The following is a 27754-nucleotide window of genomic DNA, read 5'->3' on the forward strand; positions in this document are numbered from 1 at the left end:
ATCAAGTAAACACCCACTATACTATAACTATGATGACATCATCTCTGCATTGAAGGACAGGGGTAGGCGGGGAGGAAGGCTTGTGGAACAAAGATAAAGGGAAGGAAGAGTGACATAACTTTTTGAATGAAAGCATACTTCAAAAATATTTTTTGACAAACGAACAGGTTTCATCCAGAATGGTAGAAAATATTTTGACAAGCCCTTTTCATAATATCTGAACACTGTAGTGAAATCATGGCCAACGACTATGGTTAAATTCCCAGCACGACAAAAATAAATAATGCTTTTCTTCTTTACAAACTGCTTTAATAAATTTTGGAACACCCTTCATCTTTTGAATCTAGGACAAACAAGAACGTATTAGTTTAGGAACTTGAACTATTTAGCTTTGGTAGCTCGCTGTGGACAGGGAATGCGTCTACCAGCTCTGTTATACTGTACTCTCCCAAGCACAGTGCTCTGCACATAGTAAGTGCTCAGTAAATATGAATGATTGAGTTAAAAATGAAGTCAGCTGTCATAAATGACCGATGAGCCTTGGTCCACAGAGATTTCAGGAGTGGAAAACCTTCGCTAAGTTACTGATTATGGGGCTAATGGTTTGTGCAGTGCCACTTTCTCTTATTCTTGCTAGTCACATTCCTACTGGGGCAGCATACACAATAAGGGAGAACACAAGCAGCGGTGCAGTACACTGCAAAGTGCATGCAAGAATTTAACATCCAAAACCCATCTATGCCTAAAGAGACTACATCAAAGACCAACAGACCAATGGTTGCCAGGGTAGCTGCCTATGTACACAGTAAGCACTCAATTAATAATAATAATAATAATAATAATAATAATAATAATAATAATGGTATTTGTTAAGTGCTTACTATGTGCCAGGCACTATACTCTGCACAGGGGTGGAGACAAGCAAATGGGGTTGGATACAGTCCCTGACCCACAAGGGGCTCAAAGTCTCAATCCCTATTTTACAGATGAGGGAACTGAGGCCCGGAGAAGTGAAGTGACTTGCCCAATGTCCAAAGCGGACAAGTGACAGAGCCAGGATTATTATTCAATCAATAAATACAATTGATTGATTGATTGCATCACTAGGCTTTCCCACCCGCATTTGCCAGCTAGTATCAGGAGCAAGATCGGTGTCTACTGAAAAAGTCATTACTGCGGAAAGATCCAAAATAAGTGTCAGCCAATAGATAATGAAAGAAATGTAAGCTCTTTCTGGGCAAATCTTCCTTGAGAATGTCTAGTAAATCAACTGCGTGTTCGCTGGAAAGTCTGCCAATGTCGTTCACAGGCTATGGGTTATGATATATCCTAAAAAAAGAAATTAAAAGCAGGCATAGGTATTTGGGGATGGAAATCATTCCCTAAATCTGTGACAAAACTGGACGGGGATTGAAGCTGGGTAACACGGGCTATTGCGTCAGAGGAATTCTCATGCCAATACAGTCCAGAAAGGATGAATCAAATGCCAAAGAATCACAAGCTTTAATACCCAAGTGGGTACTATCACCAGTTCCTGGCAAAGATGTGGACAAAGATATAGGCTGTTGTTTCAGTCCATCACAAGTCAGGTCATTTGAGTCTTCTTTACTACCTCAGTGCTGAAAAACGGTTCCAAAAACTGCTTTGAGAAATAGGGTGAAAGTGGTATTTGAAGGTTCGATTTCTGGACCCAGGGTGCACTTGAGGACGGTTCCCTTAGGCTCACCCCAAGATTGAAAGCAGGACCTAGGGAAAACTCTTTCTTGGCAGTCAAACACTCAGGGAAATGTGCTAATTTTAACTCCAGGAGATTCTCTGCAAGCCCACCTAAGGTTATGTTTCCAATGGGGACGCAGCATGGCTTAGTAGGCAGTGCAGGGGCTGGGACTCACAAGAACCTGGGCTCTAATCCCAGGTCTGCCACTTATCAGCTGTGTGACCTTGGGCAAGTCACTTAACTTCTGCTCTGTTCCTCTTTTACCTCATCTGCAAAACAGGGATTAAGATTGTGAGCCCCAGATGGGACATGGACTGTGTCCAGCCCGATTTGCTTGTATCCACCCCAGTGCTTACACAGTAAAAGTTAAACAGATACCACAATTATTATTATTATGATTAACTCAGAAGAGAGCATTGGGAAGAGAGGGGGTTTGGCACTTAAAATAGGTTCAGGCAGCAAAGTGAAAAGTGAGACCTGGCTAGGGCAGAGGGAAGGCCTGCTGTTGCTGAGATACTCTAAGGCCTTCAAAAACATCAAGAGGAAGAAACTGGCAGAAACAGGAACCTTGCATTATTCCTTTTAGACTCCACCAGAGTACAGAGCAATACTTAGAAGAAGGTGGCAAGGGTGACTGAGAAGGTGATTTACAAAAAGGACCCAGAGGGTGCAGAGGAGAAAGACAGAGGGCCAACCCTCAAAAAGCAGGGTGGGGAATCACCACCACTACGGCCAAAAGCAATGACGAAGAGGTAAGTGAATAATAAGACATCTAGCACATCCTAAATATCACCAAGGATGGCTCCATTCCAGAACTCTACCATCCTAATCACCAAAATATCCAACCAAATATCAGCGGCTTTAAGTCCAATTTGTTTGTTTGATCATCAGTAGACAGGGAAAGCAACTACTGAGTACCTCCTCCCTGAAAAAACAAGCAACTACTGAATACCCTCTCCCTGAAAAACCATCCTCACTCCACTGCAGAAGTGAAGGGTTGACAGAAGCTTAAAGCCAAATAACTGGGACCCCTAATGCCATCAAGGCACCGGGAGCTGGGGGTCGGCAGGGGTACCCAGGAACTCTCTCTAAATACAGGGAACTTACAATCTAGAGGAACAATGCTCAATGTGGGCAGGGAACATGTCTACCGACCCCAAGCACTCAGTACCATGCTCGGTACATGGTAACCAATAAATATGATAGGGATATTACTAGAGGGACATTGCATATGAAGTGCTCTCTCTCCACTGACATATCTATCTATACATATACACACACATCCAGGGTTGCCTCGCATGATTAAAGGCAACACTGACAGTGAAATTAAACTACGAGTCCATGTGTGGCAAAAAGACCAATATGGGATGGACAGTCGTGCCCCAACCGTGCACACACAAAGACTGCCCCTTGCCCTGCTGCCCTATTTGCCGGGCTTGGCCCAATTCAGTTTTGCTTCCTTGTCTTTATGAAGCTACTGCTCGAAAATAGTCGCTCAGTTGTCGATTTGGCATGCCGTAATGGTCTGTATGTCGCAAATGACGCCCAGTTTTCATGAGATGCAGCACTGACCGAGACTCAAAATACATCCCCTGTCCTCTTTGCTTTTGTTTTCTCAGTTTCAGCTGATGATAGAATACCCATATGGGGACCCTCCTATCCCTCATCATTTTCCTCCCATCCAGCACAGCTGTGTTGAGGGGAAGCATAGGACTTGGTTGTCTGTAATCTCGCCTTGTCAGCCGATAGTGAGGATGCCTTGCAACGTGATGCTGCATTTGATAATAACTGAGCGATCCGTTCAGCGCTGAGCACGGTACTAAGCAAAGAGCTGGGCAGATACAAGATAATCAAGTCCCACATGGGGCTCACAGTAGGAGGGAGAACGAGTCTTGAATTCCCATTTGACAGACGAGGGAATTGTGCCACAGAGAAGTTCAGTAACTTGCCCAAAGTCACACAGCATGTAAATGGTGGAGCTGGGATTCGAAAAGACAGATCCTTTGACTCCCAGGCAACGCCATAAAGAGGTATACTAGGTACATGACATAAAGAGGTACACTAAGTACATGACATAAAGAGGGCTGGACGGCATTACAGCTCTGTAGACTGTGAGTTCAGACTGGAGTCTAATAGTCTGCCGCTCATGGTCCCTGTCTTATTCCCAAAGAATAAGCTGGCCTTTCATTCATTCATTCACTCATTCAATAGTATTTATTGTTTACTCTGCGTAGAGCACTATACTAAGCGCCAGGAAAGTACAAGAGAAGCAGCGTGGCTCAGTGGAAAGAGCACGGGCTTTGGAGTCTGAGATCATGGGTTCAAATCCCGGCTCCGCCAGTTGTCAGCTGTGTGACTTTGGGCAAATCACCTAATTTCTCTGGGCCTCAGTTCCCTCATCTGTAAAACGGGGATGAAGACTGTGAGCCCACGTGGGACAACATGATCACCTTGTATCCCCTCCAGCACTTAGAACAGTGCTTTGCACATAGTAAGCGCTTAAATACCATCAGTTTTTTTTTACAATTCAGCAACAAATAGAGACGATCCCTGCCCACAGCGGGCTCACATTCTAGAAAGGGGAAGACAGGAATCAAAACAAGTAAACAGGCATCAATAGCATCAATATAAATAGAATTATATATATACACATTAATAGAATTATAAATATGTACATCATCATCATCAATCGTATTTATTGAGCGCTTACTATGTGCAGAGCACTGTACTAAGCATTTGGGAAGTACAAATTGGCAACATATACAGTCCCTACCCAACAGTGGGCTCACAGTCTAAATGTACATATATACACAAGTGCTGTGGCGGGGTGAGGAAGGTAAAGCAAAGGGAGCAAGTTGGGGAGGAGGGGAAGGGGAGCAGAGGAAAAGGGGAGCTTAGTATCGTTGGTAAGAATTGACAACATTTTAACTTTGTGCTATCAAAACAGATGTATGTTTGTGGCTGCAGCTTTCTTGATACAGGCTGCTGTTGGCTGGCTGATTCGGGCAAAGTAGTTTACAATCTACTGCATGTTTTCTTGAGCTTGTGCCTCTAGGGCACAATCAACTGCAGACAACAACTCTTGAGTGACTATTTCTGGGAATTCTGGATGATGCTCCAGCTCTGCTGAGTTCAAAGAGTTTCCCAGAGCAGCACAAGGGTACTCTTAATACTTGAGACCAAGTTTCTTACTGCGTCTTCAGGCAGGGCTGCAGAGAATAAACTGATTATATCAGGCTCACCGCGCATCCTTGTTTCGCCCCACTGGTGATGGAGAACGGATTCTAGCCCAGCCAGCCAGGCCATGGTGAAGCAGTCTCAGTGTTTTAATGAGCATTTCAAGACAGACTTAATAAGTAACTTCCAGAATTCAGATCTACTGAGAGTGACTTTGAGCTGGTTGTGGGCAGGGAATGTGTCTACCAATTCGGTTGCATTGTACTCTCCTCTCCCAAGCACTTAGTACAGTGCTCTGCACAGAGGATGTGCTTAATAAATACGACGAAGATTTATGAAAACCATATACGGGTCTTGATGCTATTCCTTGCCCTTTTTCTGAATCAGAAGGCTGCAAAGATGGTGTCCACTGTCCCTCGCTGTGATCTGAGGTCACACTGTGGTTCCGGGAGCATTTGGATGATTCTATTCCTCAGTAATTGATCCAAAAGAATCCTGGCTAGGATCTGACAAGCCACAGAGAATAGAGAAATGCCTTGCTAATCTTCCACCTTTTGTCTAATAAGACACAGAAGCAGCGTGGCCCAATGTCAAGAGCCCAGGCCTCGGAGTAGGAGAAGCAGCGTGGCTCTGTGGAAAGAGCCCGGGCTTGGGAGTCAGAGGTCATGGGTTCGAATCCCAGCTCTGCCACATGTCTGCTCTGTGACCTTGGGCAAGTCACTTAACTTCTCTGAGCCTCAGTTCCCTCATCTGTAAAATGGGGATTAAGACTGTGAGCCCCACGTGGGACAATCTGATCACCTTGTATCCCCTCCAGTGCTTAGCACATAGTAAGCGCTTAACAAATGCCATTATTACATTATTACATTCTAATGGTGGCTTTGCCACTTGTCTGCTGTGTCACTCTGGGCCAGTCACTTAAAATCTCTATTCCTCAGTTTCCTCATCTGTATTGTAGGGATTAAATCCTACTCCCTCTTAGACTGTGAGTCACAGGGCAGGGACTGGGTCCAACCTGATTATCTTGTATCTACCCCAGCAGTTAGTACACTGCTTGGCTCGGAGTGAGAGCTTAAATACCATCCAAAAAATGGCGATGGTCGTTGTTTCACCATCATGTTACAACTGTGAGCCCTACGTGGGACAGGGACTGTGTTCAACCCGATTTTCTTGTATAATAATAATAATTATGGTATTTCTTAAGCACTTGATATATGCCAAACACTGTTCTGGGCACCGGGCTAGGTACAAGACAATCAGTTTAGACACAGTCCCTGACCCATGGGAGGCTCACAGTCTCAATCCCCATTTTACAGTTGAAGAAACTGAGGCACAGAGAAGTTAAGTGACTTGCCCAAAGTCAAGCAGACAAGTGGTGGAACTGTGATTAGAATCCACAACTTCTGAATCCCAAGCCCACGTGCTCTGTACATTGCCTGGCACAGAGTAAGTGCTTAATACTCTAATTATGATTAGTATTTTCTGAGATCCGGGGCATCTCAGCTGTGTTCCACATGTAAAGAGCTGTTCAAAGTGTTAAGGCAGGGTCATCTCCTTGCTTGTAGAGCTCAGTGGGTACGGAAAAGTGCACTGCCATTTTCTCATGGCTCTGATTCCTGCATTGATTGCCTCACTGAGATAAAAGTGCCGTGCCTTTGCCCGCTCTCAGGCGGGGTCAGCAGCACCACATCTGGATCTTTTTTGAACCAAATGTGGCTCTTAAACCCAGGAAGGAGGGGCCTGGGGGGGTGTCCCCACTTCAACACCCCATGCTGTGCCGTTAACACACAAGGCACACCGAGGCGGGTGGCACGGTGCTGTTGAGCTCAGTCTAGCCCCGTGGCACGAGGCCGCCGCTGCCAGGGACAGTAGGCAATCAGCAACCCGCTCGGGACCCTCTGCAGAAGTTACGCAGACCTCCGTGCAAATCCAGAAACAGAGGCTGGAGCACTGACTTCAAATACAAGAAACACAATCTTTTTACATATACATGCATTCGAAAAGCTAAAAGAACCCACGGCGTAAACCGCCTATCCTTTGCTCTATCGCTTCCCCTGGCAGAGGTTAAACCTGTCCCTTCAAGAACACCTTCTACATCCTTGCCAACATCCTGGCAAGCAAGTTCTGCACGTTCCTCTGGCTGATTCTCCTCAGCCTCTCTTGGAGAAGTCCAGGATCCAGGATCGGCCCCCCGGATTCTTCCCTTGGTAATTCTAGATGCCAGGGAAAAACTGCTGCCAATCCAGCCGATCACTTTTCCCGATTCTGGGTATGAAGCCTCGCTCCCCAGGGATCGCTTAGTCCCATCCGATGTAAAGTTGACCAGGAGAGTCTTCCTGACAGTTAACTAGCCGCCTCTTCTTTTCCCACTCCACCCTGACAGTTGGCTGTGCTTCCACCTCTGTGTGTGGGCTAGCTTGAATAATGATCACATCATCCTCTTCTTTTCTTCCTCTTCCCTTCTGTTCTTTCCGTCCTTCTCTTCCCACCCTCTTTTCCTCCTCACCTTCTCAAAGTCCCCTCCCACGTCTGTCTCCACCTTCAAATGAAAAGTTTGCCCCCCTGTCCCTGAAATATAATTGTTTTAGCAGGCCTAGAGAACCAACATGGCCTAGTGGATACAGAAGGGAGTCCTAATCCCAGCTCCACCACTTATAATAATGAATAATAATGGCATTTATTAAGCGCTTACTACGTTCAAAACACTGTTCTAAGCACTGGGGAGGTTACAAAGTGATCAGGTTGTCCCAAGGGGCTCACAGTCTTCATCCCCATTTTACAGATGAGGGAACTGAGGCCCAGAGAAGTTAAGTGACTTGCCCAAAGTCACACAGCTGACAAGTGGCGGAGCCGGGATTTGAACTCCTGACCTCCGACTCCAAAGCCCGTGCTCTTTCCATTGAGCCACGCTGCTTCTCCGATGTGACCTTGGGCAAGTCACTTCACTTCTCTGCGCCTCGGCTGCCTCATCTGTCACATGGGGATTAAGACTGTGATCCCCATGTGGGACAGGGACTGTGTCCAACCCAATTTGCTAGAATCCATCTGGTGCTTAGTACAGTTCTTGGCACATAGTAAGCACTTTAATATCACCGTTATTATTATTACTATGTTGGAAAAATCTGATTACTCAGGGTTAATGTATATGAAAAAAAATTTCCCATTCAATCATTAATGTGCTCAGTTCACACTATGCCTCCTCTGCATGAAAGACTTGAGAAAAACGATATAATAAAACTTACCTTCATTGGGAGAGGTTTTCAACTTGGTACAAATCCCGTAAACATCGCCGTAGGTTTCTTGTATTTTACGCAACGCATCGGTGGACCGCAGCTCCATGAGAGCACGGAGCTCAGCCAATGTGATTCCAAAACCTCCATCGTGATTAGCTTCTTTTACAGAATTTTTCACACCACTGTACGCAACTGAGTTGTTAGCCATGTCGCCCATTACACAGAGAGCTTTATTATACGGTGTTTGTCTCCCGGTGAAACGAGTTTCTTAGACTTGAAAAACATCCACGGTGAAAAAAATCATGTGCGTGTGTGTGTATGAAGATCATCAAAATATCATATGCTCTTCATGTGAATAAAAAAATCTAAATACGACTATTAGCAGCAACACTTTCTGGAGAGGTATCTTGTTTGGCCCATGGCTAGTTCCTTTTCTCCACATCAATTATAAGAGATGCTGAATCTGAAAAATAAAATTGGTTTCTCATGTCATTCACAGCATAATAATCTAGCCATGTTCTAAATATATCAATATTTGTATAATAGTTGGCTTGCCAGAATACAGTAAAATAAATTAAAAGTCAATATTTAACAAATGGGCTATTTGGATCTTGAAAGACAAATACATGTGTTTATATAAAATATAAAATACAAATGTTCTAAGAAAAATGGTTTACTTTAGAATAGAGCATTTGGTATAAAAAGATCTTGTTAAGAAATAAAGGTGGGTTTTTTTTTACATCTGGTGCAGTAAAAATAAACGTGACAACCCTGAATCCAACATCAAAATGAAAATCTAAAATTTAGTAAAATATTTTTACCAAGTTTTAATAACCTGATATCAACATTACAAAATTAAAGGGGTTTCTTGACCACTACAAATGATCAAAAAAGCCAAAGTAACCCAAAGGTGGATATATTAGGAGTCAAGAGAGAAGGTGATTAGAGCAGAATCTCCTAGGCAGTCTTCTGAAGCATTTTATAGTTGCAAATTCAGACATGCTATCTCTAAAATACAATCGTAAAAGAACCACTTGCCTGTCAACCAACGAATATTTTTTATGGTATTTGTTAAGGACTTAGTATGTGCTGGAGTAGATACAAGCAAATCAGGTTGGACACAGTCCATGTCTGACATGGGGCTCACAGTCTTAATCCCCATTTTACAAATGAGATAACTGAGGCACAGCAAAGATAAGTGACTTAAGTTACTATTATCATTACTTGCGGTAGGTTACACAGCAGATATATGGCAACCCACATAACTCCCAAGCCCATGCTCTAATCACTAGGCAACCCTGCTTCTCTATAAATAGCATTTATTGAGCACATCCTAAGGGCAACACGCTGCATTAAATGTTTGGAAGAGGATAAGGAGATGGAAAACACAATCCCTGCCCTTGAGGATTTACAAATCAGAAGAAGAGCAAGACACAAAATAAATTAGGGGTGGGGAGAAGCAAATTGTAACGATATGGACGCAAGTTTGAAGAGGGGCAGGGGGAGAGATTGAAGAGCCCAGTGCCGGAAGGGGACCAAGACATTTTCTGGGATTCTTTGGGAGAGCAAGGAAGTGATAGAAGAGCAAGCGTTGGAGGAACAGGTTATCCTTGCCCCCTCCCTGATCTCTCTCGTAGTTCCCAGGGGTGTCAGATCTGTCTGGGGAATATTCACTCATTCAACCGCATTTATTGAGCGCTTTACTGCATGCAGAGCACCGTACGAAGTGCTTGGGAAGTACAATTCAGCAATAAAGAGAGACAATCCCTGCTCCCACCGGGCACAACAAATCTTGAAGTGACACCAATTGGCGAATCACTTAAGCTAACCGAAACCCCTATTTCTCTCCAACAGTCAATATTTTATTTTGCTCTTTATCCTCAGTTCTAAACTGAATTATTAAAGAAGCAGGATACCAGGCAATCCTTTCTACAGCGAGGGCCAAAGCCAGAAAATTGCTTCTAATGTACCTGATGCGAAAACATTTAGACAAGAGTGGGCTTAGAGGCTCACTGACACAATTCACTACCTTCATGCTCTTGGAATTAATGCAATTCACCAAATGACCTTTAGAGAAGAGTGGCACATTCACTCACAGGCCCTTTCCTCCAAGGAGGAAGATAAAGGGCAACCCTCTAATTGTTTGAATCTTGTATTTTAAATGATAGCACTACATTATTTGATTTTCTTACAGGGGAAGCTGAACAAACACTTCAAAATAGAATTCTTCATCTTCCTGCCCAAACCCTCTTCCCCGAGACTTTCCAATAGAGTAACACCACCAACCTCCCTATCTCAAAAGCCTATAACCTTGCCATTGTCCCTAACTCACCTCTCTCTCATTCAACCCACATAATCAGTCTGTCAACAAATCCTGTTGGTTCTACCGTCACAGTAGCTCTAGAAAGGGCCCCTTCCTTGCCATCCCAAGCGCCACCGCACTGATCCCAGTACTCAGATCCTACCTTGACTGCTGCACCGACCACTCACTGACCTTCCCTGCTTCCTTCCCATCTCTCCCCCTCCAGTCCACACTTCACTCTGCTGCCCAAGTCAATTTTTTAAGAAGTCTTTCAGTCCATGACTCCCCGCTCCTCAAAACCCTCCAATGGAGGCCAATCCATTTCCAGAAACTCCTTTCCATAGGTTTTAAGGCACACGGCTCTCCCTCTCCCCAAGGTTCAGTGCTTGGTCCCCTTCTGTTCTCAATCTACACTCACTCCCTTGGTGACCTCATTCGCTCCCACGGCTTCCACTATCATCTCTACGCTGATGACACCCAGATCTACATCTCTGCCCCTGCTCTCTCCCCCTCCCTCCAGGCTCGCATCTCCTCCTGCCTTCAGGACATCTCCATCTGGATGTCCGCCCGCCACCTAAAGCTCAACATGTCGAAGACTGAGCTCCTTGTCTTCCCTCCCAAACCTTGTCCTCTCCCTGACTTTCCCATCTCTGTTGACGGCACTACCATCCTTCCCGTCTCACAAGCCCGCAACCTTGGTGTCATCCTCGACTCCGCTCTCTCATTCACCCCTCACATCCAAGCCGTCACCAAAACCTGCCGGTCTCAGCTCCGCAACATTGCCAAGATCCGCCCTTTCCTCTCCATCCAAACTGCTACCCTGCTAATTCAAGCTCTCATCCTATCCCGTCTGGACTACTGCACTAGCCTTCTCTCTGATCTCCCATCCTCGTGTCTCTCTCCACTTCAATCCATACTTCATGCTGCTGCCCGGATTATCTTTGTCCAGAAACTCTCTGGACATATTACTCCCCTCCTCAAAAACCTCCAATGGCTACCGATCAATCTGCGCATCAAGCAGAAACTCCTCACCCTGGGCTTCAAGGCTGTCCATCCATCACCTCGCCCCCTCCTACCTCACCTCCCTTCTCTCCTTCTACTGCCCAGCCCGCACCCTCCGCTCCTCCACCACTAATCTCCTCACCGTACCTCGCTCTCGCCTGTCCCGCCATCGACCCCCGGCCCACGTCATCCCCCGGGCCTGGAATGCCCTCCCTCTGCCCATCCGCCAAGCTAGCTCTCTTCCTCCCTTCAAGGCCCTGCTGAGAGCTCACCTCCTCCAGGAGGCCTTCCCAGACTGAGCCCCTTCTTTCCTCTCCCCCTCGTCCCCCTCTCCATCCCCCCGTCTTACCTCCTTCCCTTCCCCACAGCACCTGTATATATGTATATATGGTTGTACATATTTATTACTCTATTTATTTATTTATTTATTTATTTTACTTGTACATTTCTATCCTACTTATTTTATTTTGTTGGTATGTTTGGTTCAGTTCTCTGTCTCCCCCTTTTAGACTGTGAGCCCACTGTTGGGTAGGGACTGTCTCTATGTGATGCCAATTTGTAATTCCCAAGCGCTTAGTACAGTGCTCTGCACATAGTAAGCGCTCAATAAATACGATTGATTGATTGATTGATTGATTACCTTGCTGATTTCCTATAACCCAGCCCGCACACTTTGCTCCTCTGACACCAACCTACTCAACTGTACCTTCATCTCACCTAGCTAACGGACCACCACCAACATGAGGAGGCATCTTCAAAACCCTCCTAAAATCACATTTCCTCCCAGAGATCTCCTCCTGCCAGTCCTCATCTAAGCCCTCATCTTTCCCACTATTTGCTCTCTCTCCTGCATCGCCTATGCACTTGAATGTGTATCTCAAGTCCCTGGTTACTCTCCTCAGCCCCAGTCCCACAGCACTTACGAACACATCCTTATAATCTGCCATTTCCCATATCTGTAATTTATTTTCGTGTCTGTCTCGCTCTCTAGTTAGGGCAGGAATTCTGTCTACCAGCTCTACTTTATGTACTCACAGTGCTCTGCCCACAATAAGCAATCAACACCGGTGATTGACTGAATAAAATGATACAGACTGACACCCCCGCTCACAAAAAAAAGGCCTAGGCAAACAATTTAGGCCACAGTGGATCGACCGTTTTCCCCTCACTGCACCGTGAGTGAAAAGGACCTGGCAGATCTACCAGTTGTTGTAGAACTGGCAGGATATAGGGACCCTCTGAATGTTGGAAACAAATAATAAAATACAGAGGAGCCATGAATGACACCATCATGGTGATGTTCTGAGGCAAGGAGCATGTTAAGTCAAGTGGAGGAGGTTTAGGAAGGCGAACAATTCCATTTTTAGCATGGAATTTACAGCTCTGGAGGGTCAACCAGGTGGAAATGTCCTGGAGGCGGGAGGAAATGCCAGGTTGCTAAAGAGGTGACAGTTTGGAATGGGTAAGGAGGCTATTTTTTCCCCAGCGCTCGGTACAGTGCTCTGCACATAGCAACTGCTTAATAATTACTATTATAACTACTCATAGTTGTGGAGGATTGAGACAGAATAAAGTCCATTAAGATAAACACGAGATAAACACTGGGGATGTATGTGTGTGTGGTTTCAGCAGTGAGGAGGGAAAATGCCAGATTACAGAGGATCGGGCAAAGGAGTCTGGCCAAGAATGGATGCAATAAAGGTTTTTGTTTTGTTTTATTTGGGAGGGGTTTCTTTTTTTAATTAAAAAAAAGTAATTGTCCGAATGCCACCCAATTTGAACTTGCTTCATTGGACTATAAACCCTGAAGGCAGAGACCACGTTTTTAACCTTTTCTACTACAGTAGTGCTCAATGAAAACTATTCATATTGTTTTCTATTTAATTTGCGCTAGATTTGGTTAAAATACAATAACAATCATCATTTTTCACTGCTTTTGATTTACTTAATTCTGCCAGGGTGAACAGGTGAAAATGCCCTTCCTGAAATTTCTTATATTTCAAAAGAGTAATAAACTTTAATCACTTCAGAGCTATCACAAACAATCTAAGGAAGCATTGAAACAAACATAATGTAGACCGGCAAGAATAATATAAACATATAAAAACTACAGCTCAGGCAAGGAGCTGGCCTACAGAGCTATGTGCAGACTTTGCAAAACAAACCGGATCACCCCAAAACCTTTGTGACTAAAACGCTTTGGGATTCTCAACACCTTTTAACTTCTCCAGGTGGTCGTTTTCTTAAGAGTCGTCCCCCTCTCCATCCCCCCATCTTACCTCCTTCCCTTCCCCATAGCACCTGCATATATGTATATATGTTTGTACATATTTATTACTCTATTTATTTTACTTGTACATATCTATTCTATTTATTTTATTTTGTTAGTATGTTTGGTTTTGTTCTCTGTCTCCCCCTTTCAGACTGTGAGCCCACTGTTGGGTAGGGACTGTCTCTATATGTTGCCAACTTGTACTTCCCAAGCGCTTAGTACAGTGCTCTGCACACAGTAAGCGCTCAATAAATATGATTGATTGATTGATTAAGAAGTCATCTACACAGAAGGGGTAGCAGAAACCCAAGACTATGGAAGTTCCCAAATGAAGAAGAAAAGCAATGAACAAGAAGAAAAGCACAAGGAGCCTAAGGAAGGTTCAACCAAGCGTTCCGTGCCAGGAAAATCAAAAGTCAAATAGAAGTACATATTCTCCAACAAACATGTATTCAGCTTGTAATAATAATAATAATAATGACATTTATTAAGTGCTTATTATGTGCAAAGCACTGTTCTAAGTGCTGGGGAGGTTACAAGGTGATCAGGTTGTCCCACGGGGGAGCTCACAGTCTTAATTCCCATTTTACAAATGAGGTAACTGAGGCAGAGGAAAGTTAAGTGACTGGCCCAAAGTCACACAGCTGACAACTGGTGGGGCCGGGACTTGAACCCATGACCTCTGACTCCAAAGCCCGTGCTCTTTCCACTGAGCCCGCTGTTCCCTTGTACCCGCCCCAGAACTTAGAACAGTGCTTGACACATAGTAAGCGCTTAAGAAATACCAAAATCATCATCACCATTTAAGGAGTTTAGCCAGGAACGGATGCAACAGAAGTTTTTTTGTTTCGTTTTGGGGAAGGGGTTCTAAACAGTCCTACGGTTTTGAGCAGTCACACAAACAATTCAAATCCTATTCAGCCAGCTCCACAGCTGTTAAATCCACCAAACAGGAAAGGAAGAGGAAGAACGAGTCACTCAGCTCAAGCTAAGACACTACTTGGCCCGAATCCCAAGGGAATGCACAAAATAGGAATTCCCCCCATTATCCTGCCTTTGCTCCATCTAGGACCAGGAAGAGAGGCAATGATCCCAGTGAAATCTGGGGAAGTACCAGAAGCAAAGTTTCCTGAGTTAGCCCCACAACATGACCACGTAAGACCTAAAGTCCAAGGGACGGCAGGGAGTTCAGTAGGAAGTCAGATGGCACGCCTTAAGCACTCTTCCTCCTCTGATCATTGAGTCATTTTGGGTGGAAGAGGAGGGTGGGGTGAAAACTGTGCTACCGTGCATGAAGGGGAGATGGAGGAAGGAAGAAATCTATTTAACAGAGACCGTCATGTACTCTCCCAAGTGCTTAGTACAGTGCTCTGAACACAGCAAAGTGTTCAGTAAATGCAATAATAATAATATTATTAATAATAATAATGACATTTATTAAGCACTTACTATGTGATTGATAGTCAATTGTACTTTATTGTGGATGCTCTATTTGCCAAAATCTTTGCTCGTCTCCCCCATTAGTTTAAAATCCTCCCTGCTGTACTTTGACAAGCACTTAGTTTCAGCGTTTAGTACAATGCCTGGCATATAGTAAACACTCAATAAACACCCTTGACTGATAATACACTGTACTCAGTGGTGCTTAATAAATACCTTTACTCCTCCTCCTCCTCTAGTATGCCTTTTGTTGAAGTCCCTCCATTTTCACGGAACTGACTGAGAACACTAACCGTGGTGAACGCACATACACTTCAGGGATGCACAGAAGCTTTTGATTTGATTTTGGTTTGCAAAGTTTGCAAACTGTAGACTGTTGGAAGGCAGCAGCAGGAAGGCAGACTACTCCCATTTATAGTAATTAGAAATGGGACAATTCCACTCCTTACAGAAGGATCTTCCTGCCTTAACAGATGTGCCAACATAATCTGGCCTCCAAATTTTGCAGGACCTGACCAGAAGAGAATTACAATTAGAACGAGGGATCTTCAGTAGTGTCACTCTTTTGGCAGCAATTTCCTCACGTTCTCTTTATACTTAAACATTACGCCCGGCTATTACTCATAACCATTATTTTTTTTTAAATGAATCTTTTCTTTAGACCAGAGGGAGCTTGGTTTACCTCAATCAATCAATGGTATTTATTGAGAGCTCACCATGTGTAGAGCTGTACTAAGCACTTGGGAGAGAACACCAGAATTAGCAGACTTGCTCCTTGCCCATAACGAGCTTACAGTTTACATCTGCTCTATGGGCTTTGGAGTCGGAGGTCGTGGGTTCAAATCCCAGCTCCGCCAATTATCAGCTTTGTGACTTTGGGCAAGTCACAACTCTTCTGAGCCTCAGTTCCCTCATCTGTAAAATGGGGGTTAAGACTGTGAGCCCCCGGTGGGACAACCTGATCACCTTGTAACCTCCCCAGTGCTTAGAACAGTGCTTTGTATAGTAAGAGCTTAATAAATGCCATTATTATTATTATTATTATTAACTTCTAATATGACCTCTACTCTGTGTCCTGCTTAGTAAATACTTGAAATAATAGCTGTTTACCCCCAACTGAATAACTTTCATTTTTAACGTTAACCACTGCTATGGAAAATACAAAACCAACATTTATGTCATCCTCAACCATTTGTACTACTTCCTGTTTATAACCTAGTTCTTCCTGTATTTACCACTGTTCACCAATAAACACCCCTCGTCTACCGTGTTTACCACTTCTCCCATTTCAGTTTACCATAGCAGCTGTTTGAATATTCTGCGGTAGCCCAGAACAGATGTAATGACATGAGCCTAGTTTCAGCGCTTAGGATGCATCCTATTCCAAGATTTCACTGCTTGGGATCGTCTTATTTTTGATGTTAAATATGGCACACATATGACGTTACTGGACTTCCAAAGACTGAGAAGGACAATGACAACAACTGGGGTATATTTTAAGCACTTACGATGTGCCAAACACTGTTCTAAGTGCTGGGGTAGATACAGGGTAATCAGGTTGGACACAGTCCCGTCCCACATGGGGCAAGGATGTTTGCTGCCATTGCTATATAAACCTCCACCTTGCTCAACCCTAATGAGTCTTTGGCTCGTGACAACACGGACATCTTAGCCTCCTTGTTCCAAATTTCTACCTTTTGGTCTATCCTTACATTATTGATATTCATCCCCACCGCACTCAAGTACGCACCAATCAATGGTATTTGCTGAGAGTTTATGGAGTGCTCTGTACTAAGTGCTTGGGGGAGTACACTGCAACAGAGTTGGTAGACACGTTCCCTGCCCACGATGAGTTTACAGTCTAGAGACAAGATTATGTGCTCTGCACACAACAAGCGCTCAATAAATCCCATTGATAATTACGATGATGACATTCTTAGGCTCTGCCACCTTCCCAACCTGTAATTTATATTAATGTCTGCCTCCAACTCTGGACCTTGTGGGCAAGGATCGTGTCTACCAACTCTACTGTACTTCTCCAAGTGGCTAGTACAGTGTTCTGTGCCCAGGAGGAGTAAATACCACTGATTGATTGATTATACAACTTCTTCCTTTAATCTGGTTGTCCCTTCTACTCCCATTTATAAATGATTGTCTCTGTCTTCCACATTAGATTGCAAGCTTTTTGAGGGCACTGAACATGTATCGTACTTCCTCTGTATTTTCAGAAACGATAGTAAAGAATTTAGCATTTAGTAGGTGGTCAATACATAACACCTACTGACAACTGATTTTAAACAACAACAAAGTTGCTAAAATCCTGAAAACAAACTCATCCCCCTACTGAAAACTGAATTTTGCATGTAACCCTATCTAGGTTTCTTTTAACTAGGAGTTATTTTCAAGTGTTAAGTTCACCGAATCCATAATATATGAACAGCATTCTGCTTGAAATTCAGAAATTACATGTTTATCACGCATATAACTTTTTTGGCCACCTGTCAAAATGTCGGAAAAAGACAATGTGCTGAAACAAATCTAATTTAATTCTTTCCAGCAATCCTATTACTCAAAATTATTTTAATACGTTGCAATGCTAAATTAACATGGACTAGGAGAAACTAAAACAAAGTATGATCTAGCAGATGGGGCACGGGTTCTAATCCTGGCTTCACAACTTCCCTGCTGTGTGACCTTAGGCAAATCACTTAACTTCTCTGTGCCTCAGTCATCTCATCTGCAAAATGGGAATCGGTTTCAAGTTAAATCATCATATAATACTCATACCCCCCTAAATATCAGAATTAAATGTTCCAGATTTGTCTACTTTTATTGGTGTTCAAAGAGTTTAATTATACTTCAGGGATAAAGAAGCAACATGGCTGTTTGATGGTCTCACCAATTGCTTTACCTGCCTACTTGATTCTTATGAGCACAATGTTTATCAGAACCCACCTGCAAATGCCTGAGAGGGATGCTCCTTATGTCTCAAGAACAAGACAGAAAATTATCCAGAGGATGGAGGCAAGGTTTCAAGTCCAATGTGAATCTGCAGTTTCATGGCTGGCTCTGTGGGAGGGAGTAATTGGCATTTACTCCAAGGAGTAATTGGAAGCTGAAAATTGGGCTTATAGGCCTCACCTAGGAATATTAAGCATCCAATCAGTGACTAAAAAAACAGCGATAAGTATGAAGCAGAAAAGACGGAATCGGGTTCACAGTACAAGGCCTGAAGGTTTCAATATGATGAAAGAGTGAAGTCAGAAGAGAGGAAATTAGTAAGAATGAGGGGTCTTCAAACTTTTAATTTACGTACTCCTCTTCCTAAGATTATCTTCTGCGTCTATTACCATTTGGACTAGAGTTTTGGAAGAGGACAGGGGAACCTCTAATGCACTCCAGCCTCCCAATTCACAGGAAGGTACATATATACATACATATTTTTAAATGGTATTTGCTAAGCACTTACTATGTGTCAGGCACTGTACTAAGCGCTGGGGTAGATATCATCAGGTTGGACACAGTCCATGTCCCACATGGGAATCACAATCTCAATTGCCAATTTACTTTTGAGGTGAAAGGCACAGGGGAAGTGAAGTGACTTGCACAAGGTCACGCAACAGACAAATGGTGGAGACAGACTTAGAACCCAAGTCCCTCTGACTCAAAGGCCCGAGCTCTATCTACTGGGTGTACTTGTAGGCAGCTAACTTGTACTTCCCAAGCGCTTAGTACAGCGCTCTGCATACAGCAAGCGCTCAATAAATACGACTGAATGAATGAAGGAACTTCCACCTGACAGGAGTCATTCATTCACTCAATCGTACTTACTGAGCACATACTATGTGCAAGGCACTGTACAAAGTGCTTGGGACAGCACAATATAACAATAAGCAGAGATATGCCCTGCCCACAACGAGCTTACTGTTTAGAGGGGAGGACAGACATTACTATAAAGAACAGGCATGTACATGAGTGCTGTGAAGCTGGGAGTGGGGAGGAATAAAAGGAGCAAGTCAGGGTGATGCACAAGGGAGTGGGAGAAGAGGAAAGGAGGGCTCAATCGGGGAAGGCCTCTTGGAGGAGAAGATAAAGATTCATTCATTCAATCGTATTTATTGAGCGCTTACTGTGTGCAGAGAACTGTACTAAGCACTTGGGAAGTACAAGCTGGCAACATATAGAGACGGTCCCTACTCACAGTCTAGAAGGGGGAGACAGAGAACAAAACAAAACGTATTAACCAAATAAAATAAATAGAATAAACATGTACAAATAAAATAGAGTAATAAATACGTACAAACATATATACTTTTATACAGGTGCTGTGGGGAGGGGAAGGAGGTAAGGCGGGGGGGGAAGGAGGTAAGGAAGGTAAGGTAAGGTGGTAAAGGTGAAGAGGGGCCTTCAGCTCTGTTACAAGGGACCACGATGGGAGAGCACCCCTTTGCCCCCACATACACATCCCCTGTCCCGCCAACTCGGAGTCCCCCCCGCCAGCCTCTTCTCTTGCAGCCAGGAGAGTCAGATGGCAGTAAAAGCCCCTGGCCATACCTCTCACATTAGCCCCAAAGAAATGCCCCATGGCAGAGAGATTCCTCCCCCCTCCACAATGACCCATTCATTAATTCAATTGTATTTATTGAGCGCTTACTATGTGCAGAGCACTGTCTGGGAAGTACAAGTTGGCAACAGATAGAGACGGTCCCTACCCAACAGTGGGCTCACAGTCTAGAAGGAGGAGACAGACAACAAAACATATTAACAAAATAAAATACATAGAATAAATATGTACAAATAAAATGAGCCCCCCTCTTCAGTCCGGAAGATAAGAATGAAGAGGCAGTCTGCCCTATCAACTTTGTAGGGAAGGCCGGGGCTGCCTCTGGGACTCCTGTGATGGTTGGATTTAAAGCCACGCTCTTCAAACCACAGTCCCCTATCCCTCTTGGTGCCCTGGTCTCCGTTTTTTGTGTGCACATGCTTTTATTTTTTCAATGTGTCTGTTGCCTATATCTCCCCTATAAATCAATGCCTTACTGTAGCAGGAGAGCTTGTATATGCCAATGACGCTTAGAGCTACGTCACTGAGAGATACTGTCTCGTCGGGGTTACTCATAATGAAAAGGACTAAGCTGAAGTGTCAAAGTTGATTCATGGGTAAGAGTCAAAGGCAGATGATCAAGTGATAATGTTAGACTGTGAGCCCACTGTTGGGTAGGGACTGTCTCTATATGTTGCCAATTTGTACTTCCCAAGCGCTTAGTACAGTGCTCTGCACATAGTGAGCGCTCAATAAATACGATTGATGATGATGATCAAAGACAATGACAGAGACGTAAGTTTTTACTGTGAAGAAGACAGCAACGGTAAACCGCTTCCGTATTTTTACCAAGGAAAAAACTCTATGCATTACGACGTTCTGGAGGGAATATGTCCATGAAGTCACTATGACTTGGAAACGATTCAATGACAATAGAAGTTGTCTGTTGCCTATATCCTCTCTCCTCCGATTCTCAGATTGTGCACCCCTCAAGAGCCCAATTTTTTACCTGGGTATTTTCCCAGTGCTTAATAGAGTTTTCTGAACATAATAAGCACCAAACAAATGTCACTGCTGCAATTAATGATATACTTTAAGCCTGCTTAAAGTTACCCTCCTGTTTGGATGTAAGACTAGAAAGGAGAAGCTAGATCTTTCTCCCTGTTCTGCCTCCCTCTTTAAGACTGAGTTCCACGTGGGACACAGACTGTGTCTGATCTGATTGTATCAGATTGATCTGTGCTTGGCAGAGGGCTTGGCTTAACAGATACCACAGTTAATTAGGTAAGGACTCCTGATTTAAACAAGCCTACCAACTTCCTTCATAATACAGATGATGGTGTTTGTTAAGCACTGTAGCTGAACACTTTACCCGAAGCCTTCATTTCCTCTACTCCCACTCCCTCTGGTGTCATCCTTGCACTCACACCCTTTATTTAGCCCACCTTCAGCCCCACAGCACTTATGTACATATCCATAATTTATTTATGATAATCAGATCAGACACAATCCCTGCTCCACAGAAGGCTCACAGTCTGAGCAGGAGGGAGATCAGGTATTTAGTTAGACCCCACTTCACGGATGAGGAAACTGAGGCAGAGAAGTGACTTGCCCACGGTTACACAGCGGGTAAGTAAGCAGCATAACTGGGCTTAGAACACAGTTCCTTTAACTCCCAGGCTCATGTTCTCTCCATTAGACCACAGTGCTTTTCCAGGAACGCAATTTAGGATAAAAATGAGTGTTTCTAGAAGTGAATGTGTTCAAGACTACTAACATTAATCAAATTTAAATCCTTAACAATTATACATTCCTTCCCCCCAAAAAAACCCATATAATAAATATGCCCTATGCAGGGTGCTTTGTGGTAAATTATTGGTGGGAGAATCTTAATTCTGAATCAGTTCTTTTAAAACTTCAGCATGTACACCACATTTCCAATTAAATGGGATATTCTTAGAGTTCTTTTACTGTTTACCCCCTCCCTTCAGTCTATGAAGACGATTAAATCCTTTGACATTAAAGTTTGAAATGTATAAGGTCCCCATCTGACATGCCAAAATTTACAGACCTGAAACTTTGTCATCACAAGATCCAGGATTTCCTTTGAGGCCATAACAGAAATATTTACTTCAAAAGGTGACTTTCAGAAAGATAATCAGGTGAAAAATGCCAGAGCTGCTACCTCCCCAAATAACTGTATGCCTGACTAGAACATACCTGTAGTTACTATCTCTTCAATCTTCAATGCCAACTTACTTTTTAGCATATATTTTAGCCTGTATAGTATCTAATAAGGTTGTGATTATTATGCAAATGTGCAATAGATCAGAATTTAAGGTTATATCAGAGGAGGCTATGGTTAACCCAAAGAGAGCCTCAATGGCTTCAGCTGTTCATTACCAACATACCGCGGGTCACAATTCTTTTCTTCCTGTCACTACCAACCTGACAAGATGTTTGTGAGTATATGGAAGAGAAGAATCCCCTACACTTCAATCTTCAGAACTTTCACATCTTCATTTCACCGTAATTATCCATTTGCCAAAAAAAATGGGAGTCTGAAGTGCAATTTTGGGACTGAATAGTCCTCCGAACTTATTATACTTGGTACAGTACTCTGCACATAGTAGCACTTTGGTACTGTCACTACTACAGTGGATCTTAACTTCATTTCTAAGGTACAAGTTCAGCTAGATTCCCAAATCTGTAGTATTATCTCGTATGTTCCTTTATTCTAATTTTACATGCAATACATTTGCAAAAGAAAGATTTCACCCAGGGCCTGAATTCACTCAACAGACTACATATCCTGACATTTCACACCAATTTCTACAGCATCCAAGGAGGGAAAGAAGGGAGGAAAGAGGACTATGCTGACTGTGCCACTCATCTAAATTTCCTTGTCAGCTGGCCTCTGAAATAGCCCTTGTGTCTGCTACAACAGGGCAGTGGAATGCCCTTTCATAGCTGAAGGTGAGCAGCTGAAATGACAGCTAGTAAGGGAAACAGGTTTTAAAAATAATATTGAAACAGAATAAGGAGGATGGGGTGGTGAGTGAAATGATGAGACTCATTTATGTGCCTTCAATCATTTCTGAAACTTGTATTTTTTAAAGAATGCCAATATCTAAAACTTCTTTCTGATATAGACAGTAAACTCATTGTGGGCAGTGAACGTGTCTACCAACTCTGCTGTACTGTACTTTCCCCAGTGCTTAATACGGTGCTCTGCACACAGTACGCACTCAATAAATACCACTGATTGATGATTTGTAGGATTTCCACTATGAACATCTTCTCAGGTCAGTCAAAACAGACCAAGGAAATTATGGCTAAGTAGTGGGTTTAAAAACAGATCTTTGATCCATTCTTTTTAAAAATTCTTCTATAAATAGATCAATTAAAATTTCCTTGGCTCTTCCTTGAATGAACAATCATTTTTGCCACAGTCATTATATGCTGTGACTTCCCCCCCCAAAATCTTTTGTTCAATTATTTTCTCTTCCACACTCAAGACAATGCAAGAATGACGTGTTTAATACTGTTCACCTTCCATGCTCTGTCAGAATCTGGAACAAAATAAAAACTCTAAAGGTACCCCCCTTCAGGGTTGGACATTAAAACTGATATTCTATCATCACACAAGGTAATAGTTTAGGTGAGACACGTATTTTGCTAAAGGGCTATCAAAATAAGTTGATTAGACAACATATTGAAAGTAAAGTGTTGGGAGTGATACCCCTACATTGGGAGGCAGTTTCGTTCGCCATAATCCATGGTGTTTGAAGAACCATTTGCTCTCCAAATAGTAAGCACTCAATAAATGTCATTGATTGATTGGTTGAAAGGACAGCGTGACCAAGATGACAGGAGGGAATGCCTCAGTGTTTTTAGAAGGGCTTTGAAAACTAGGAGGGGTACAGTTTGGAAGGTATGCTCAATTCTCCTACAATGTGGTGGCTTCTTGACAGCTTCTGTGCTAAACAAAACAACAGTACACACACCTGCATTCTGTCTAGATAAGAGTTGTTAGAAAAACACTCCCCAATTCCCTTAACAGCATTCTATCCAAAAAACACAATCTGAAAGTACACATATGGAAAAACTGAGTAGGCTCACAGAAGCACTGAGTAGTATGGCTGAGTTGTGTGATTCTTTACCTAGATTCTTTTCTTTATTTTATTAGTAATAATTCAAGCAGGCAGAGAGATGTACAGAATCAAGCAGAGTTGTCCCACTAAAGGGAGAAAAATTTGATTAACTTTTGATCTTTTCAGTATCTCCTTGATATTCCTGCAGTTTCTCAGTTTGGCTTGGATCTGATGTTGCAGGAGGGAGATGGACCACACTGTCACCCACTCCAAAGACCTTTACCTCTAGGCCTTTGAGAGGGAGGGAGCCCTTGCCTGAACGGTGGACCCAATAGAATACTTCTTGTGCTATTTTTAAGTTCAGGCTATTGCCACACACTCCTGTTCTAAAAATGGGGTCCAGGAAGCAGCTGGGAGGATTTGGGCAACAGCCACGAACAACACATAGGATGTCGAGGGGACTTTTATCCTGCTGAAAAGTTTAGGGACCACTAAAATGAACAGTCTGGGGACACCATGATGATGATATCTGTTAAAGAGCTTACTCTGTGTCAAGCACTGTTCTAACCATTGGAGAAGATACAAGCTATCAGGTTGTACACAGTCTCTGTCCCCCATGGGGCTCCCAGTCTTAAGCCCATTTGACAGATTAGGGAACTGAGGCACAGAGAAGTAAAGTGACTTGCTCAAGGTCACACAGCAGACAAGTGGCAGAGCCAGAAACAGAACCCAGGTCCTGACTCCCAAGTCACTATCCACTAGGCCAAATGCAGGAAGTAGATGCTCTAATGCCTCGAGTCAAAGAGGCTGTCTTTAACATTGCTACAGAGGAAAAAACAAAAAAACGTAGTAGTACTTCAGTTCATTGTTCCCTCTCCACTAAACTGTCTTTTAATATATTCAGTTATTGTATCATCAAAACAGAACTACAGTGGGCTTTTCACCACATTCTAGGGAGTCTTCTTCTACCATTAAGGGGGTATTAAGGCCCTCTTTACTATCTCCAGTAATCACATCGGGAATAAGGGCAGAGATAAACTCAGGGCTCCTTTCAGGGCTGACCTAGTTATTATCTCCAGTGGAAGGTGCTCTTTGGCAGCGCTTAACAACCTGGACAAAAATCTAACACAGTTGTTGGCTGGATTAAGTCCTGAGGGGGAACCCTAGAAAGGAAAAAAAGCTTTCCAATCTCTTTAGCCAAATGGATTTCCTGTGACATTAAAGCCTGAAAAATAGCTTGAGAACATAATTTGTTTCATAGTTCATTCCATTAGAGCCATGGCATCCTTCTGAGAGAAAACATGTTGCTTTATGATTTTTTTATTCCATTAATTTATCACCTCAAACATCTTTTCAAAGTGCTGTACAGACTGTGACCTGGGGAGCAATGACTTGCATGCCAAGCACTGTGGCAAATCAGGGAACATTAAAAGGGATCAAGAGGAGTGGGGTTTTTGGGGGGGTAGGGGGTTGGTATTTGTTAAGCTCTTACTATTTGCCAGGCACTATATTAAGCGCTGGGGTAGATACAAGCTAATCGGGTTGGGCACTGTCCATGTCCCACATGGGACTTACCGTCTTCATCCCCTTGAGGCCAAGAGAAGGTAAGTGACTTGGCCAAGGTCACAAAGCAATTAAGTGGCACAGCCAGACTTAGAACCCAGGTCCTTCTGACTCCCAGGGCCGTCCTCTATCCACTAGTCCATGTTCCTTCTCAGTAGCGAGCATTCCTGGGTTTGTTTAAAATTCACCGATAATTACTGGAAATTCTCCCAATATAAATCCTGTCGATGTGAGGCACAAACCAGTCAGAAGGAAAGTCTTGGCTTCTTTCCACTAAGGTAGTCCCAAACACATGGCATTAAGTCACATTTCCTCAACTGTCATCCTCCTCAAAATAGTTCTCTAATTTGGGATACTGAATATTCCTTTAAAAACAAAAGGGCCTGGCGGACAGCATCAGGACAAAGGAAGGGCTGCAGAATTCTGAATATTCATTCAGTTGTATTTATTAAGCGCTTACTGTGTGCAGAATATAGATAGAATATAGAGTGCAGATATCTATCGATCTAGAGGTATAATATATACATCTACAAAGTGCTTAACGCTTGAAGAACAAACTACTAATGGTGAGATTTCCCTTTGGATTCAGGCAGCTGAAAAGGCCAATACAGGACGCACAATTCCCAACGTGCTGTGTACACACGAAGACTGTCCTTCATTGTGCTAAGTTTGCTGTCGCTTTTACCTCCTTGTCTCTTGATCTGAATATGGATTTTAACTGACCTACATTTTACATAGCCCCTACCTTCAGGTTTTCACAGTACTGCGATGTAGAACCGACCCATCTAAATGGATTCAGCCACAGGAATCTCATTTAGAAATTGGGAGGTGGGGACAGAGGTTAAGCCATTCAATCAGTGGTCAAGCAGGGTAACAAATAATGATTTGAGGGAATAATTTCCAGGTGCTAATTACATCTATCTGTTCAATAGGCATTTTTGCCCATAAGTTTAAACACCATAAATCAAAATTGATCCTTTTTTTTTTTCTATATCTCCTCTCTACAGCTTGGTAATGGCAACAGCCTTCTCGGGAGCAACAACCTGTAGCAGAGAAGCAGCATGGTTTATTCATTTTGTTCAATCGTATTTACTGAGTATTTACTGTGCGCAGAACACTATACCAAGTGCTAGGCAAACACAGTGGATAGAGCACGGGCCTCAGAGTCAAAAGGACCTGAGTTCTAATCCGGATCTGCCACTTGCCTGCTGTGTGACCACAGGCAAGTCACAACTTCTCTGTGCCTCAACTACCTCATCTATAAAATGGGGATTAAGACTGTGATCCCCCATGTGGGACAAGGACTGTGTCCAGCCTGATTTGCTTCTATCTGCCCCAGCACTTTAAACAGTGTTTTTGACACACCGTAAGCGCTTACTACCACAAAAAAAAAAAGATAGCTTTGAAGTGGAATACTGCCTTACCCCTCTGAATACTGCATCTTCTTTTGTCCCTGCTCTTCCATCTTCTTCATTTTTCTTTTTCTTATATTGTGATTACAAGGGCATGATATGCAAATAATTAAAATCCAGAAACAAATGTGTTTGAGGAAAGGGAGGGAAGATTTTCTGGATTTGATTTCATTCACGCAGATCAGGGTGGATAAAGGGAAGTACGATTTATTTTCAAGCCATAATACTAAAAGCTCAATCTACCAAGAAATGGAAAAGAAGAATCCTAAAACTGAGTGCTTCACTGACTCAAGACATCAAGGCTCACAGTAATAATAATAATAATGATGGCGTTTATTAAGCGCTTACTATGTGCAAAGAACTGTTCTAAGCACTGGGGAGGTTACAAGGTGATCAGGTTGTCCCACGGGGGGCTCACAGTCAATCCCCATTTTACAGATGAGGTAGCTGAGGCACAGAGAAGTTAAGTAACTTGCCCAAAGTCACACAGCTGACAAATGGTGGAGCCGGGATTTGAACCCATGACCACTGACTCCAAAGCCCGTGCTCTTTCCACTGAGCCATGCTGCTTCTGTACACTTCAGTGATTCCTTAGATCCACTAAGTACAGAAAAGCATTAACTTCAAATACTGAGCAAAATTAACCAGTTTTAGAGGGAAGGAGAAACACCGCCACAAAGGACATACTTCCAACTTATTAACCAACATTTACCTTTTGTCTTTCCTAGTGCTCTAAACCTGAGTTATTAATGTCTAGACTCACATAAGAATAAAATCCTTGGAGGAGGAAAACAACCTTTTCAGCTGTTTCACTTTTTGAAAATTCTAACAAAGATTAACTTAGTAAAGACTGTAGGCTTGTTATGGGCAGGGAATGTGTTCAGCTAACTCTCTTGTATTCTTCCAAGTGCTTAGTACAGTGAGTAAGTGCTCAGTAAATACCAGATTTAAGAAGTCGCAATGTGCTGGGGCAGGCTGGGGACAGGGGAGGGAGAGTCT

The 27754-nt window shown here is 43.2% G+C and overlaps 1 protein-coding gene across 4 annotated transcripts in view; it reads right to left on the reverse strand.

The window, feature by feature from the left end:
- ATP2B1 (ATPase plasma membrane Ca2+ transporting 1) overlaps positions 1–27754 on the reverse strand; it is a 105332-nt gene that overhangs the window by 48012 nt on the left and 29566 nt on the right. For all 4 annotated transcript variants that reach the window (XM_038756026.1, XM_038756024.1, XM_038756025.1 and 1 more), the window contains exon 2: positions 8137–8590. In XM_038756026.1, coding sequence (XP_038611954.1) covers positions 8137–8344 — 208 coding nt within the window. In that variant the 5' untranslated portion in view covers positions 8345–8590. The remainder of the gene's footprint in view (positions 1–8136; positions 8591–27754) is intronic.

This window comes from Tachyglossus aculeatus, chromosome 14, assembly GCF_015852505.1.
Source record: "Tachyglossus aculeatus isolate mTacAcu1 chromosome 14, mTacAcu1.pri, whole genome shotgun sequence".
Classification (NCBI taxonomy): domain Eukaryota; kingdom Metazoa; phylum Chordata; class Mammalia; order Monotremata; family Tachyglossidae; genus Tachyglossus; species Tachyglossus aculeatus.